The sequence below is a fragment of the Glandiceps talaboti genome, chromosome 17, assembly GCF_964340395.1.
Source record: "Glandiceps talaboti chromosome 17, keGlaTala1.1, whole genome shotgun sequence".
Classification (NCBI taxonomy): domain Eukaryota; kingdom Metazoa; phylum Hemichordata; class Enteropneusta; family Spengelidae; genus Glandiceps; species Glandiceps talaboti.
Genome location: NC_135565.1, coordinates 15,315,774 through 15,333,100, shown reverse-complemented (window position 1 = coordinate 15,333,100; position 17,327 = coordinate 15,315,774). Strand labels below are relative to the sequence as shown.

Sequence of the window (17,327 nt, the reverse complement as noted above, 5' to 3'; positions counted from 1 at the left end):
AGCTTAGATGGGGAAGGGACAGATGTATGCATGGACAGGATGTGACGTTACGTGGTGATTATAATTATGACCAAACAGAGTGACTAGTAGGGTGGCCCAGAGATGACATAGGAACAATACATTTGTGGAAGAAATAATTATTTTTTTGAGAGCAAAATATTCAGTACAAGGATAAAAAATTTCATTCATAGGACAAAACATTATTTTTTTGGTTCAAAATAGAAATATCAAAGCAAAAAGTTCAAATTTGTAAAGACAAAACTTCCTTTTACAAAGCAGAAAATTTATTTGCATAACAAGATTTTTACTTCTTGAGGCCAAACATTTTTTTTTTACAGATCCAAAAAATTTTTGAGGCCAAAACGTTTTTTTCCAGATCAAAAAAAAATTTTGAGGCCAAAACCTTTTTTTTTCAGAGCAGAATTTTTTTTTGTATAACAAAAGTTTTACTTCTTGATGCCAATTTTTTTTTATAGCGTATCAATTAGGCATTAGGCAGCACGATGTGTTTACGTCTCACACAAGGTTTGTTTCTTACAGACACTGCTATGTGTGCAAGCATATAAATGATATATTTTATCTCACTGTGAACACAAATTAACACCACTGTTGGATGAAGCAAGGAAGATCCAATCACAGAGTTTGTTATTTGTATTCACAGTGAGATCAAATGTAATATTTCAGTGCCTACATTTTGTTTAAGAGCAATTACGGTTGTGTGAGATGTGAAGAGTCCATTGTACAACAAACTCTATAATCTTTCTGGTTTGGTAGAACGTCTGTTTAACATATGTTATTAAATGAGCATTTTTGAAATATTGTCCTAGAATGGTTCTTAAGTCGAGGGATGGAAAATAAAGTAACTTGAAATGTTAGCAGTATTCTGATTGGTCACGTGTGCACCAGTAAATAGCCCACTTATTATGTAACATATTATGTTACAATCTACCATAGGTTGAAACCATCGGTGACGCATACATGGTTGTGGCAGGAGCACCAACTAAAACCAAATACCATGCTGAACACATCTGTGATATGGCATTAGATATGGTATTATGTATGATGGGGCTACAGGACCCTTCATCTGGGGACAACATGAAAATCAGGATTGGTAAGTTTTGGGGTGTATTTCTTTCCATAATTTACACATGCTGTCCTGCCATTGTTTTGGACAGGACCACCAGGGGTAGTTACCAAGTAAGCATGGCAAAGGAATCTTATATAGAATTGCAAATTTTGTAAAAATAATCTAGCATTTTGGCATTAAAAACTGATGTAAATCATAATAATAAGAGATTATGTCCATTTCCAATCACTGTTTAATGGACAGGTAATAATGAAAATATTTCAGCCTGGATAAATCAACACTCATGAATTATTCCCGAGGCAGATAAATTTTGAAATGATAAACTAATGAAAAGTACACACCACATTGTACGCTTACTTGTACACTTGACCTCAATTTGTCAATCTACTGTTGGTGCATGTCCACACCGTCATAAAGCGAGTTTGGTTCTGTCTAATAAGTGTCAACACTCTATCAACAACTTTCAGGTCTTCACTCTGGTATGGTTGTAGCGGGCGTCGTCGGTTTAAAGATGCCTCGTTATTGTCTGTTTGGCGATACAGTCAACACAGCATCACGAATGGAAACAAGTGGTGAAACCATGAAAATTCACATGAGTCAGGCAACCAAAGATTACCTAGAGCAGGCACCCTACGTTACGGTTTGCAGGGGAACACTTGACGTCAAGGTAATAACAGGCAGGCTGGCAGGGAGGGAGGGAGAGAGAGAGAGAGAGAGAGAGAGAGAGAGAGAGAGAGAGAGAGAGAGAGAGAGAGAGAGAGAGAGAGAGAGAGAGAGAGAGAGAGAGAGAGAGAGCGAGAGAGATTGTCAATATGTTACACAACTCCATACAGACATTGTATCATAACGATATCTTCCTATATTATCTGCATTGCAGGGAAAGGGTAATATGAACACGTACTGGTTAGAAGGCAAACGGCGGAAGTCTATGGGCAACATCGACATACATGTATCACCTGACTGGGGTGATAAACATGAAGTCATTAAAATAAAGGGTCCTACTGTAAAGGAGTTCCCAAAAGAGAAAGTTGATGATGAAGAATATAAGAAGGACTTTCCGATGTCTGCTGTTCAAAGGAGATCAGACGTACATTTACCAATTTCAAGTATAGAGGATTTTTGCTCAATGAACAGAGATTTTACACGTCTTATGGCAGATACGCCGGACGAATTTCGACAACGGTCGTCATCGGCGAACTCATGGACGATGGCATCCACACGTCCAAAAACAGAGGCTGAGACAAAATCACCGAAAAGACGACGAAGTTCTGTTGCTTCGTTCCGATCTGCCTACACACCAGTTAGCTTTTCTGATGTAGAAAGTTTGAGTGAACAAGGCCCAACAATGTTAGAACTAGAGGAGCTAGCCCAAAATCAACGAGACCGTGAGTTACATAGAGGAAGAAGTGTTCAACGATCTCACTCTTCAAGTCAGATAGATGATGAAGGTGTTAGGCAGACATTTTGTGACTTGGATTATATCACCCAGAAAAACCATCTTGTCGATATGAAGTCATTACAATCATCGAGCAAAACGTATGGTGGAGATCATCAACCCGGTCCGTCGAAAAATGATGACGATGATGATGATGAAGTTGTGAGGTCAGTAGTAGCAAACGGAGAGCACAACAAACAAACAGACTCAGAAGCTGTCCTATCGTCTGTCACGAATGTGAATGATGTGGCGCCAAACAAAACTGGAGGGAAATCTAAAGTTGACAGAGGAGAATTAAACGGTAACATTGACAACCATCACCATGGATACAAGGAACCGGTAACTGATATTATGACTCAGTCAGAGGAAGACACCAGGAGACTTACACCTCGTAGCGCGACCTGTTCATTGCTATAGTGATGATCAAAGAATATAGATCAAGAACAATAATTTGGAAGGAGACGGCATTCCACACTAAGATAATATACTAGTATTCAGCGTTGCCAAACACTGTCCAGTTTAGGTGTTCAATGACCTTTGACATACACAAGGACGTTCATTGACCTCCAACATGGACAATTTGACATGCAAATTCACAAAATTCATCACATTTTTTCAGACAACTGTTTAATTACTTTTTTTGCTCATTTAATATATGTACCTCGGATAGAATTGTTTAAAGTTCCTGCACTTACTTTATTCAAAAAAGCCCATCCTCAGTTAAAATAAAGAACATTGAAGGTTTACCATGCTGACATTTGACCAGTAAATAGAGTTAAAAGTGATATTAAACAGAATCGTTGTTTTACTTCAAAGGACCAGGAACAAGCTTTCCTTTGACACAGTTGGGAGAGAATTGAATAAGGGAAATTGTTGCTGAGGTTCATTATAAATAGATGTCGAAAATTCCTTTTTTGAATATTTACTTCGAACGAAAGTGTATTCTGTTAACCATTATACGTGTGGCAAAACAAAGAACTCTTTATGCATATTTCATTAACATAAGGCACAAATATTTATTTTCAGATTCTGTCCCCAATTTTTCAGGTTTCATGTCAGCTTATTTACACATGTCAAATATGGGATACATTTTATTTTTTAACACAAAAGTGAGACATGTAAATATAATGTAAATATACAACTTATAGAGATTTCGTTTGCCTTATTTCTTGTATTTCACTTGTTTTCATAATTTCATTTGCTACAGGGTCACTATTTCGTACTCATTATCGTTATCAAACATGATTTAAAATAGTGTTCCTTGAGAGTCGTGTATCCCTGTAAATGTGCATATGCAATACAATGGATCGTTGACCTGGCAAACCTTCTCGCCACACAGCCTGCGAACTCGACATTTCAAAGTTAGGATCATTGATGCCATGCATATCAGCTGATTGGTTGAATAAGTCACATGGTGCCTACATTATGTTGATTAAGTCACATGATGTCAATATTATGTTAGGTCACACAATGTTTATATTATGTTGATTAAGTCACATGATGTCTATCATATTATGTTCAGTAAGTCACATGATGTCAATATTATGTTGAATAAGTCACATGATGTCTATCATATTATGTTAATTAAGTCACATGATGTCAATATTATGTTGATTAAGTTACATGATGTCTATATTGTGTTGATAAAACCCCATGATGTCTAAATTATGTTTAGTAAGTCACACGATGTGTATATTATGTTGATTAAGACACATGATGACTATATTATTGCTATGAAATAAACAAGCTTGAGTTTCCGAAAAATCTGTTCTTTATTGAAATTTCACCAAAAGTTCAGTCCCACACAGGACACCTTCTTCAGGGATAGGCCGGAGATCACTGATAAAAGTACACAACATGTAGCAGTCAAGGCTCAATATATATTTTATGTTGATTAAGTCACATGATACCTATTCTATGTTGATTTAGTCACATGATGTCTTTTAGGGCAGTAAAGTAATGTCTAACTATGTTACTTTTGTCGGCTCAGGATGCTACTTATACATTTGTACATTTTTTACAACATTATGTTCACTCATTTGCATGAAAAAGTTTTGGTCCATGATTTCTCATTGAGCTAGACGGTGGTAAAGAGATTATTCGATAACATGGATAGCATCTAGACTACTACATAGGCTTCAACATGCGTACATAAAAACTGTCACATAACTAAATACACAATTATTACATATGAACGCACAATTATTCACAAACAGAGGGTAGTACATAAAAAATGGTAAATATTTAACAACAACAAAATCAGCTCAGTCAGATTATTCTTTAAGCAAGCACAAGTGCCATGGAAACAAGTGCCATGGAAACAAGTGCCATGGAAACTTTCAGAGTTTGTATATCACATGAACTCTGACCTCACTACAATATTGTACTCAGATTGCCTGTGTGGAGTAGTTTAAAATCTTCATTGGGTTATATACATTGATTTTCACCTTCTATAGGTCACATGACATGCCCCCCATTGAGATCAGGTCTAAGGCATTATTAGCTAACCACTGTATTTACACTTTTGAAATTTATCCCAGGATGTAAAGGTTATTAATAGAAACTTTAATTGAATATATTGTATTGTATATGTTGTTGTTTTGTTTGCTGTTTGGTTATTAAATACCCCACCAGCATTACAATCAAAGATGTTGTTCTTTAGTGCAATTTCAACTGAATGTGGGTTATCCTATCAGATTACGAGTCAATATGGGTTATCCAATCAGATTTAACAACTGATGATGGGTTATGTTCAGATTTGACTGAATATGGGTTATTATTAAAATCAGATTTCACAGAATATGGGTTATCCAATCAAATTCGATTGAATATGCATTATCCAATCATATGCCACTGTTTATGTGTTACCTTATCAGATTCAACTGAATATATACTATCTATTCATATTAGACTGAACATGGGTTATCAAATCAGAATCAATTGAATGTGTTATACAATCAGATTCAACTGAAGATGCATTGTCCAATGAGATTTAACTGCATATGGGTTATCCAATCAAATTTTACCTGGATATGGGTTATCCAATCAAACATGTGTATATAGTCAATTATGATAATTTACACAAGTGATAGGGGCTATTCTAGAGTATTTTAACTATGTCACCTTTGACCCCTATCAATAATTTGAACTTTGTAAACTATCACTTTTATCGTTGTATATTGTAGTACTTTGTATTGTGATAAATAAAATTATATTGGAATATTTTGTCAATATGCACATAGAAACTTTTTCAGTTTTCAATGATTTGCATGTATATTACTCACACATACACTTTACCATGAACACCTGATGTATTTAGGGGTTTTATTTTCTTACACAGAGAGAGAGAGAGAGAGAGAGAGAGAGAGAGAGAGAGAGAGAGAGAGAGAGAGAGAGAGAGAGAGAGAGAGAGAGAGAGAGAGAGAGAGAGAGAGAGAGAGAGAGAGAGAGAGAGAGAGAGAGAGAGAGATTACTATGAGACTATAGTTGTGCTTAATGTGGCACATATCTGTAAGAAATAAAGACATTCTCATAAACTGTGGGGTCTGGAGAATCATAGTTTAACAACATATAAATTATGCACAATTGCCAAGAAAGGACAACTTGAAACTTTTGTCACCTTCTAGCAGTGGTCCAGTGTTGCCTAATGTGAATCAGTAGTCACGCATATACATTAGATAAACAATGAATATTCATAACCCTTAAGTACAAATTACTTACAGATAAAGTTGTGACTATTCACTGTTCATCTAATAAGTATGCATGTCTGCTAATTCCTGTGAGGCAATGCTGGTCCAGTGATAGCACAAGATGGAAAATGAGTTTCAATACAGTTTTTCATGGCAATCAAGTAGAATTTATGTGATCTAAAATCATAAAGTGACTCTCCAGAACCCAAAGTTTATGAAAATACCTTTGTTTCCTGGTATGACTGTCCCATTTAAAAGTTGTCTGAGGTTAATAATCAAATTATGATTGCAAGCAAACAAACAATACATGATGCATTTGGCAATATACAACTTTAAAATAAGAAAATTTAATATAATTCCAAAAGTTTAACATCACACGATTGCAAAGAATGTTTAGAGGCAAAAGTCTTTTAAAAAGACTTCACTCATTGTGACTGGAGTTCTCTAAGTAAGTGTGATATGCATAGGCAGGTTATGTTTTCACCTGACTGCACACTAAATGTTTTATTACATATTTTATTACATTTCTGTCTACCTGAAATATGATGAACTTTTTATTTTTTACTGAGCACAGTTCAGTCCATGAGTTCAGGTTCGATGGTTCAGTAGGGTACAATTATTCCTACTTTTGCCAAACTATGATATAGTTGTTCTTTCAAGTCAGACCAGTGTTTATTTCTACCAAACTGCACTAGATGTTTTGGCACAGTTCATTGTTCTTTTCTGCCTAACTGCACTAGACTAGCTTGTTTCAGTACAGTTCAATGTTAATTGCTGCCTAACTGTATGACAAAAGTATGCAGTTCAGTGTTCTTTTTAACTAAACTGCACTACAGTTGATGTTTCATTCCACTGTATGTCAAGGCCCATTTCCTCCTAACTTCAGTTGGGCAGATTTGGTTTTCTGTTTATTTGGCTTTCCTCCTAGTAGGTGCTGATGACATTTTTGACATGGGCTGGATCGTTTGACTGCTTTGAGTTGGATCATAGTAAAATGTTTGAGGCACTGGACCAACCCCAGCTTCTCTGTGTTTCCTAGCTCTAGTGTTACCATGATCTTCTAGTTGAGCTGCGGCTTTAGCATTATTCCAACCTACAAGAAGTATTCAAATAGAATTCTGTTAGGACACATGAACAGAATACAAGGCACTACACTGTCGACCTTGGATGACACCCATCTGAGAGAGAGAGAGAGAGAGAGAGAGAGAGAGAGAGAGAGAGAGAGAGAGAGAGAGAGAGAGAGAGAGAGAGAGAGAGAGAGAGAGAGAGAGAGAGAGAGAGAGAGACACATAGAGAGGCAGAGATAAACAGATACTGACAGTGCAAAAGAGATACATACATACATACATACATACATACATACATACATACATACATACATACATACATACATACATACATACATACATACAGAGACAAACACACACACACACAGCAGCAAGAGAGAGAACTATGTACATATTACACATGCAATTGATTTTAAAAACTAATTATCACATCCTCCTCACCTGAAGTCATACTTTTCAGCAAGCCTCCAGATTTCTTGACATCATCCGGGTTCTGCCTTACTTTATCCGGAATATTGAAATATTTTCTAAATTTTGGTATTCGAAGTAATCCTACTTGTCCAAGTGTGATGAAATTGGATGCACACCAGTATGTAAATACTGCCTAATTTATCGACACAGAATAAACAGAATTCATGAATATGTGAGGAGTTAATTTATTTTTTAACAGGATGAGTATAATAAAAGCACATATGTTTATGGTGGCGATGAAAAGTGGATTTTTAGTCCGCAAGCATATACCATATCTTTATACCGGTATGGCATTGCATTGTTTGTTTTCTTTCTATCCCGAATACTTAAAATCCTGGCGAGGTGGGGGTGGGGGTACTCAGCTGGGGTACATGGCTGGGTAATGGTTACACGTGTAGATTCAAATTACAACGACATGTGCTACAACATAAAGAGAAAAATCTGGGTTATAATAGTCTACATTTAAACAGAAACTAAAGGTCAAATGTCTACAATCTGCCTGAAGAAAAGAGTCAACGGCCTTGGTAAAATTTGAATATCATCAACCTGGAAAGTATGTTTTGAAAAATATGAAATTTGTAAAGAATTGTCAAAGCATGGTTCATAACTCGAGAGCTTGTCCCATTTATAGGCTCATTTGGTTCAGTGTTAGTACAGGAGGAAACCAGAGTACCTGGGGAAAACCTGTGTTGTATGGTAGAGTCAAACTGAACGTCACTCTTCAAACTTTCAGCATAGTAAATTAACAAAAACACTGAATGGGTTTGAACCCCAACCACAGTGGTAAGAGGCAAGTGGTGTAACCACTCAGCCACTGACGACCTGTTCATATGTCTATACCCATACTATATGACCCCAATCCCCACCCCCAGTATTCTGCATCCCTACCACACCAGTGTTCTCCCTAGTATAGAGGCAAGGATGGTCGGTAAATTTCATACAAATAACATAGTAATTTGCATAATAATGTGCATCATGATCAACATATAATATGAATGTCTTTAACATTATAACAAACTCTGACATGTTTATATTTAACACATACACATGGACATTGAGATCACCCATTTCTCTTCATGTAATAATACATTACTACAGCTCAAGGACAGGAGACCACTTTGCAGCATGACAGAAACCTGCTAAGCATGGCAACCTGGGTGGTACTTCCACCACTCTCACCCTTACACAGATGTCCAATACTTACTGATGGCATATGCATAATGAATGGGAAAATACCAATTGGTAATAATCTAAATACAGTCTTCATATTCTCTGCTTGTGGATTCTGTACTCCAGTTTCCCCTCCCAGCTGTACCAAGACATTTAAAAAATAAAAACAGTTAGTCATAATTAATTTAATGAAATTTGTTCCACTTCTTGGCTGTACAATGATATTCACCAAAACAAAAGTGTCTATTCACTGGCAATTCATTTAATGGCACTTGTTTGTGCAATAGTATGACCCATGTGAAAATACACCACTTGAAATTCAAGATAGGTGTATATTACTGGTCCTGGTTGTAGTCTTTGGTCCAGCTTTGATGGCAGTGGTAATTTAAAATCTAAAGGGAGATGTGAGAAATAAGGATAACAAGTCTTCATCAAAGACACACTCTCTTCAAGTACTTTACTTCTGTGTAATATAAAATACTATTTTTTAACTATAGATATGGCCCACATGAAGTCAAATATATATGTGTATGTATATGTTGTGAAACAAAGTGACATGCATATGTCCCATAAGAGATGTCACCTTTGTACCAGGGTTGAACGAAATTGGATATTGCATGTCTGTGAAATGATGTATTACACACGCACACACACACACACACACACACACACACACACACACACACACACACACACACAGACGGAATTCATCATAATAGCCCTCCTTCAGAGGACTAAAAACCAAAATACTGATATTTTTTAGTCATAATTTACCTCAATAGATGCCATCATTGTTAGACTTGCTGTAACAGGCAGTATGTAGTATGGGTCAGCAACAGTCAGATCTGTAAACCAAAATAAACCACCGCACTTCATGCTATCTACAGGAAGCATTGCCATTTTACGTAGACCAATGAAAAACGAGATAAAAATTGGAGCCTGTTGACAAAATAAACATTATTCTTTTAGTTTGTCTTCTCTAAGTGTTTATTTCAATGTCTGTTATCACTGTATAGACAAGTATGGTGACATGTTGTATGTTGGCCACAGTGCAGTTTATCCCTAATACCAAAGCTATCCCTAAATGCTCTCATGCGAGTGCATTGACTTTAAAGGACTGACTGATAGCACAATACACACTATTCAAACAAGAAACAGGAGGAAATCAGAGTACCTGGGAAAACCTGCATTGTTCATCAGGGTCAAACTGAGCATCAAACTTCTTAATAGGGAGCTTGCAATCCAGACTGAGCATGCTCAGACGCAAAGGACTCTAGGATTATATGTGGTTATTGTAATACCTAATGTGGAGAAACTGATAAAATCAACCTCCCACAATTGTCAAGGTTAATATGAATTGATCATTTGTGGTTACAAACAATGTATCAACATTGTTTACAATACTAATTGATTAGTATTTATTATCACATTTCCCATGATGCAACATTCAACATGGCGGGTTTGCAAGTTCCCTATTACATACGGACCAGGTTGATTTTTTTTATCAAACCCAGCTGATGCTTTGCAGGTTTACACTCAGACTGTAAAGGTAGGAGTTGTATGAGATAACCTCTTAACCATCAACAGGCCAATAAGACCAATCTGATACAAATTCTGATGTAGAAATACACCTTGATTTCTTTATTTACCTTTATATTGTTGTTTATTTACTTTTTTTGTGTGAATGCCTTGAGGTGTGGTGATCACTCCAACATATGCTGATCTATGATTCATAGACATTATAAATGCATTGAACTGTATTTCTTACATCAGATTTTCACCAGATTGGGATGACACATAACATCATTATCTCTACTGACTGTAAATATGTACATGTACATCGTAATATAAAATCCACACTAGATGAAACTTACCTGTGCTAATGGCACTAGGAAATTTTTCAAAGGGTTCACTTTATTAGTTTTCATGAATGTTTGCAAATCATGGTTGGCCCTGGCAACTACATTGGGTGGAAAAAAAAAACATCTCATGAAACTAAAATTCAAATTTTACGAGTAGATGACATTTTCTTTCTCTTTTTCTTTCATATGTGTCAAAGTATTTGTGTGCTGCAGTGCATACATGCATCTGTAAATGTACTGTACCTGATACCCATATAATTAGTACTATACACAGGGCTTCATAAAAAATGGGGAATTCATTAGGTTTTTAACATTGGTTCATTTTAAAACGATGGCCACATACAGTATTTTAAAAAAGAAAGCAAAATTCACCATGTAATCAGTGAACTCACAGCAATGAATATGATTTGCAATTCAATTAACTGTTTTCTTTTTGCACTGGATTTTAAATTTGAACTTGAAGGTAACAAACACGATGTCATGTACATGTATGTATGACATTTGCTTAATAAAAAATACTGGTACAGTAAAACATCAGAAGGTGAATATATATGTAATGGTTTCATACAGGAATCCATTTACATATATTTTACAATAATTGGTGAATAACAAGTGTAGTTGCACCTCGTTAGTACAAACCCAGTTACAACAAACACTAGTCGAAGGTACCGATCTCATGCCATTGTTTGCTGTATATCACAATGTTTAGAATGAACCATGGTATAGCGAAAAACCTTGTTTACAACGAACTGATTTTCCATCAGAAAACAATGGTTTTTTTTTGGACACCTACATGTACACGTTGAACATTTTAACTTTATCGTAGTGCTACAAAAGGATGAAACTACAACGACAACAAAAACATGGCTCTTCACTTGTCAACAGTGTGAGTACAGGCATTAGGCGATTAACACCACATAGTTACAGATGTCTATATTCAAATTATTGTGATTGCAAAGTTCAAATGATCAAAGTTAGTCTAGTTTACGTCATGTGAAGACTGTTGAAAATTTAATGTCAAACCCAGCACTCTGTCTACTACCCTGAAGAAGAAAGCTGACGTTTTGAAGAGCACAACAAAAACAATCTGAGTTGTAAGCGATCCATTTCTCTGCCATGTTGAATAGCGCCCAATGTAAGCCATGTTGAATAGCACCCCAGTTATCAGTACATTAATAACAAAATACGGATATAGCGAACTAATTTCCTAGACTAGTCCCAAGCTATTCGTGGTTACGAGGTTTGACTGTACATGTATGTACAGGTATTTTACAACATGAAAAGGGAATAACATGCCAGGAAATAAAGACATTTTCATAAACTATAGATTCTGGGCCAGTGCATGATGGGAGTTAACAGAATAATATATTCATGGTTGAACAATGAATATGTATGAGAGATATTTTACACTGAGAGGATTCATGAATAAATTATTTTTGCTTGATGTCTCACGGGTCATGTAAAATCATGAAATGACTCTCCAGAACAAAAACACAGTTTATGAAAATGTCTCTAATTCCTAAAGTGATGTTCCCCTTTAAACCAAAAAAACGTGTACAACGTACAAAAAGTGAAATTAACATATTGTACTTACTGTCCATATTACTACCAGTACTTTTTGCTACTGTTAGTTTATCTGTGAGTTTCTTCATCCTTGGCATATTATTATTTAGATTGGCTGAATATCTCTGTCCTTTTATTACAATCGGAAATATTAAAATTCTTGCTACAACAGTCCCTGTAAAGAACAATTGGAAACATCAAAAGCCTGATCATGATATTCCCTTAAAACGTCAACAGCCTTACTATATTAGCCTGTAATTTGACAGTTATTAACAAGCAATGGTTGCACATCTTAGAATGTACATGGTACCAAAAATAACTTAAATTAATGTCAATTATTTCTACTCAGTTGCAATCCCTATATTTAGAAACAGTATATATGAGAGCCATGTAAAACTTTTTTTGTGCAAAATGGGACGAAAACAAGAGCTCAAAGACAGTGCTCCTTACTGCAGTTTGAATTTCTCACATATGTATAAATTACCCACAATTCTCTTTATATACTGGACGTCTGTATTTACACTAATAACAGACAGCATAGAACAATATCTAACAACTATTAATTATCCTTTATTTAATGACATGACATTATCTATGAATACAAAAACATAAAGGTAACCATGTCAGTGTGATTAGAGAATATTGTTATGTAATCAGATATGGATAGTTTCGCTTCCATAGTATCAGTTAAGGACATAACTCTAGATGGCCATGGTAGCAAATATTTACAATTGGAAGATAAGTGATTACTTGCATCAGTGCATGCACATACTAGTGGTATATCATTTGTAGTGCAATACCAAAGTTATTATAACATTCCTATATGTAATTACCATGTAATCGTTCAATGTACACAAAATCATGTGGATGAAAAGCATGTACTAACAAAATCAATTATTTTAAATAAACATACATATACATGTACATGTATATTACAGTACCAGTACACAAGGTTGTGTAAGTGCCATGGCGAAAGTATGACTATTTAGGGTATTTCCACTAGTGACTGTGGTCTTTTCTGCTATACTTGCTTTGCTCATGAATGGCAGTACATCCACAGAGAACACAACAAGCCGTCATGCACATACTCTAAATATGCCACATGGCATGAGTGTATCATGTTGTTCTAGTACATACAATATTACATTACTAAATCTTACCTACAATGATGGCACTCCACCAAGGTAAATGTAAATTAATATGTAAAAATTCCAATGCACTTTGCATCAGACCAACTGGGGTCCAACTACCAAGACCTAACTCAGAAAATGGAATTTCTTGAAACTGTTGTGTAACTTGGGTGACATCTGCTGTTGGTGATGCTGCCATTGTTACAGTTGCTGGATCTATCTGTGATACCTGTCAGTTGATAGAAAATATTAACATTGTCTGTCAATTGACACAACATATCAACAGAAAATATCAACATTGTCTCTCAGTTGACACAAAATATCAACATTGTCTGCCAACTGCTACAAAATATGGACAATGCCTGTAAGTTGACACAAAATATCAACAATGTCTGTCAATTGAAACCAAAATTCAGATACCAGTTGACACAAACTATCAACACAGTCTGACTATGACACCAAATATCACTTAGGCTGGGAACCAATCTGAGGGCGATCAGGCTAAAAACGTAAACATCTACTACGAAGGTCAATTCAAGCTAAATAACGATGGTAAGATAGCAATGCACGATTAGCCGACATCTACATCGGATTTTAATCAGATTGGCTGGGAACTAACTCAAAATATTAAGTGTATGTTAATTGACATAAATTATCAATATAGAATCAATTAACACATCTCATAACAATACTATAACTGTAGTTCACACGTTACCTTGGCTGTTACATCAGTGACTGTACTTCCTATAACTGGAGATGATGCACCATCACTGCTATGTCTAACCATACCACTTACTCCTAAAACTCGCCATTGGCCTCTGGTACCGGTAAACTTAGTAAAAATATTACCTCCATTGCTTTGAAGTATCAGCTGTCTTGGTTGCCATGACAACCTCCTCGTAACCTAAATATAACAAATTCACAATTAATCATCCAGACTATACATTGTGGTGAGGGACCTCCCAACTTAATATATTAATATTAATATTCATGAGATAATCAATATTCATGAGCTAATTAATATTCATTACCATGGAAGAACTAACAATTACAGTAAAGAATAATCACAAAATTTACAAAGTCCAGTGTCACCCCCCCCCCCACCCCCCACCCCCCCCCCCCCCCACCCCCAGTCCTTGACACCTAGGCCGTCATGCTTGGCAGGTTTCTGTCATGCTTCAAAATATTCTACCATCCTTGATAATCTTTGAATTACAATATTATAATAGTACTTTCAAATGAAGACAAATGGTTGATCTCATTGTCCATGTGTGTGTATTAAACATACATGTAAACATGACAGAGTGTGTTTCAATGTTGAAGACATATTTACTTATATCACTAAATGATCACGTGATCTTGATGTGTAATGAAAACAAAAATTCGGAATGTAAGCAGCAGCTACATGTACACACAACCACAAATAACTGAATAACTGGAGGTTGGAATCCATTCTCAGTCAGAGATCTATGAGCTCTCGATCAAACAATGGGCAACATGGGCAGATGCCAGCACTTCTGGAATTAGCACCTTGAAAATAAGCAAATTGTAAATGAATAGTTTTGCTTTCTTCCTTCCCAATCTCCATGGCAACCTGTCAAAATGATTGTTCAAACTTCGCTGCTCAATAAGATATATGACCTTGACTTCAGGATCATAAATTTGTATGTTTTAATTTCAATAACTATTAAATGACAGTTTGAGTCCCCAGTCACTGTGTGCTTAATTTCAACCACCAGCTTCTCACGAGACACGTTAATGCAGGCTTGCACATATCATGCGATATATATTTTCCCAGATACAGGTACATCGTACTATTAATATTGCACGGTTGAGAGCACTTGGATCTCTCACAGAAAACGAAGTCATAGCGACCAAAATACATCTGACTCCGGTCTCAAGATAGAGTTACATCGTAATAATCGATTCGATGGCGTGCAAACTGGCAGTGTAATATCGATTAGACGTCTAAATTTGGCCCGGGCAGGCCAGATGTGTCCCGGGCAGTAATATATGCGGTAGCCATGCAATGTCTGTAACACGCCAGAAAATTTAAGACTGGAAAAGCAGCAATCGGGGGCTTGAATCCACTAAACTTTGGTCAATATATATTCGAAGTGGGCCAATGCACATAAATATCGACTTTTGAGTGCCATTTGGCCTCCAGTTTGCTCCCGGGCACTTCTTGTATCTCCCGGGCAGTCTCGGCCAGTAATTAGTAGGACCGGTGTAACACTGCTTGCATACGGAGTAATTCGTCGGGACTCGATGCCATCCGGGATTGAACTAGGTGAAGTCAACCGCGCGATTTCATGGTTTCACCTGTCTGAAAAGGTCAATGTGTTTACACTGTATGCTAAATCTCGTGGAAAAAATTGAGAAACATACTCACCATTTGCCTATGAGATTGTTTTAGAATACATCGTATTTTTGCCCCACGCCAGGCCATGAAGGCAGACATCTTGGAATATGGAAACACACTGACAACAGTGTGTATATTTCAGATCGTGGGTTCGTCTATACACGGTGTAGAGAAATCATAATATACCATATTGAAATAGAAATATTGTTTCAATATTTTTGGTATGAGCAATAGCTATTTGATTTAAACGATACATCGATGGCACTTAAACAGCTTTGACAATATTTTTGAAATGCAATTTCTGTGACAACGAGCAATGTTCTAAATATAATGGTCACTAGCAGTAGCCCTCTACGGCAGAAATCATGAACCAGCTCAGAACGTTGCCTGTGACACACATCACTACAATCTGTTTCGAGTAGCTCATATAAGTGGGTTGGGGAGTACCACTGACCAGGTCTGGTAGGGGTGTGCGGTCAATGCTGCCAACCCCAGACCCATTTAAATTTTCAGAAGACCCCATTTTAGATGAAAATACGCATGTGATTAAATCACTTATGAATCACCAATATGACAATTCTCTCTCTCTCTCTCTCTCTCTCTCTCTCTCTCTCTCTCTCTCTCTCTCTCTCTCTCTCTCTCTCTCTCTCTCTCTCTCTCTCCGTATCACATTTGAAATAAGATTGCAAATACCCTCTAGTTCGACTATCACACTCCTCCCTAACCCCCTAATTCTAGCTCACCCAAACAAACACAGACATGTGCACGTGCGCGTTCACACCTCCAGTTCATTTTCGCCAATACTGTTGCCTATATGCAAATTTGCAGAGGAACCAAATTCATTTGCGGAGGAACCAAATTCAACTGACGAAAAACTAATTTTGGACTCGAAAATTGCCAATCATGTTGCGAACAAATGAATGAATGGATGGATGGATGGATGGGTGGGTGAATGAATGGATCTGATAGATAGATGGATGGATGGATGGATGGATGGATGGATGGATGGATGGATGGATGGATATATGGATGGATATATGGATGTATGGACTAATGAATGGATGGGTGAATGGATAGGTGGGTGGGCCATGGGGATTGATGGGTGGGTGGTTGGTTGGGTGAACGGATGGATGGATCGATGGATCAATGAATGAATGAATGAATAGATGGATGAATGAATGAATGAATGGAGAGATGGATATATGGATGGGTGAATGTATGTATGTATGTATGTGTGTATGTATGTATGTATGTATGTGTGTGTGTGTATGTATGTATGTATGTATGTATGTATGTATGTATGGATGGATGGATGGATAAATGAATGGATGGATGGGTGGATGGATGGAGATATGGATGGATGGATGGATAAATAGATGGATGAATAGGTGGGTGGGTGGGCCATGGGGATGGATGGATGGGTAGGTGGGGGATAGATGGGTGGGTATGGACAGATGGTGGATGATATGACACATGTAAAAGACACTTTTT

The 17,327-nt window shown here is 36.6% G+C and overlaps 2 protein-coding genes across 2 annotated transcripts in view; one reads left to right on the top strand and one right to left on the bottom strand.

Annotated features, from left to right (window-relative positions):
• The window catches only part of LOC144448298 (soluble guanylate cyclase 88E-like), a 49,090-nt gene extending 43,412 nt beyond the window's left edge, over nt 1-5,678 (top strand). Inside the window, exons 8-10 of the mRNA XM_078138486.1 lie at nt 955-1,111; nt 1,555-1,754; nt 1,965-5,678. Of these exons, the coding sequence (XP_077994612.1) occupies nt 955-1,111; nt 1,555-1,754; nt 1,965-2,939 (1,332 nt within the window). The 3' untranslated portion in view covers nt 2,940-5,678. The remainder of the gene's footprint in view (nt 1-954; nt 1,112-1,554; nt 1,755-1,964) is intronic.
• Nucleotides 5,679-6,658: 980 nt separating this feature from the next.
• On the bottom strand, nt 6,659-15,940 carry LOC144448534 (mitochondrial inner membrane protein OXA1L-like). The gene is made up of 9 exons (XM_078138800.1): nt 15,867-15,940; nt 14,190-14,378; nt 13,505-13,703; nt 12,376-12,519; nt 10,794-10,879; nt 9,694-9,858; nt 8,954-9,058; nt 7,720-7,882; nt 6,659-7,304 (listed from the first exon to the last, which is right to left on the bottom strand). Exons 1-9 carry the CDS (start codon nt 15,933-15,935, stop codon nt 7,120-7,122), a joined length of 1,305 nt encoding a protein of 434 aa, XP_077994926.1. The 5' UTR covers nt 15,936-15,940; the 3' UTR covers nt 6,659-7,119.
• Nucleotides 15,941-17,327: the final 1,387 nt, after the last annotated feature.

What these genes read in the sequence shown, in the direction of transcription:
- LOC144448534 (XM_078138800.1), bottom strand. Translation starts at nt 15,935, where the DNA reads ATGTCTGCCTTCATGGCCTGGCGTGGGGCAAAAATACGATGTATTCTA. An exon ending in AACAATCTCATAGGCAAATG is followed by an intron (nt 14,379 to 15,866) that starts GTGAGTATGTTT and finishes TGTTATATTTAG; the next exon opens with GTTACGAGGAGGTTGTCATG. An exon ending in TCACTGATGTAACAGCCAAG is followed by an intron (nt 13,704 to 14,189) that starts GTAACGTGTGAA and finishes ATCAACTGACAG; the next exon opens with GTATCACAGATAGATCCAGC.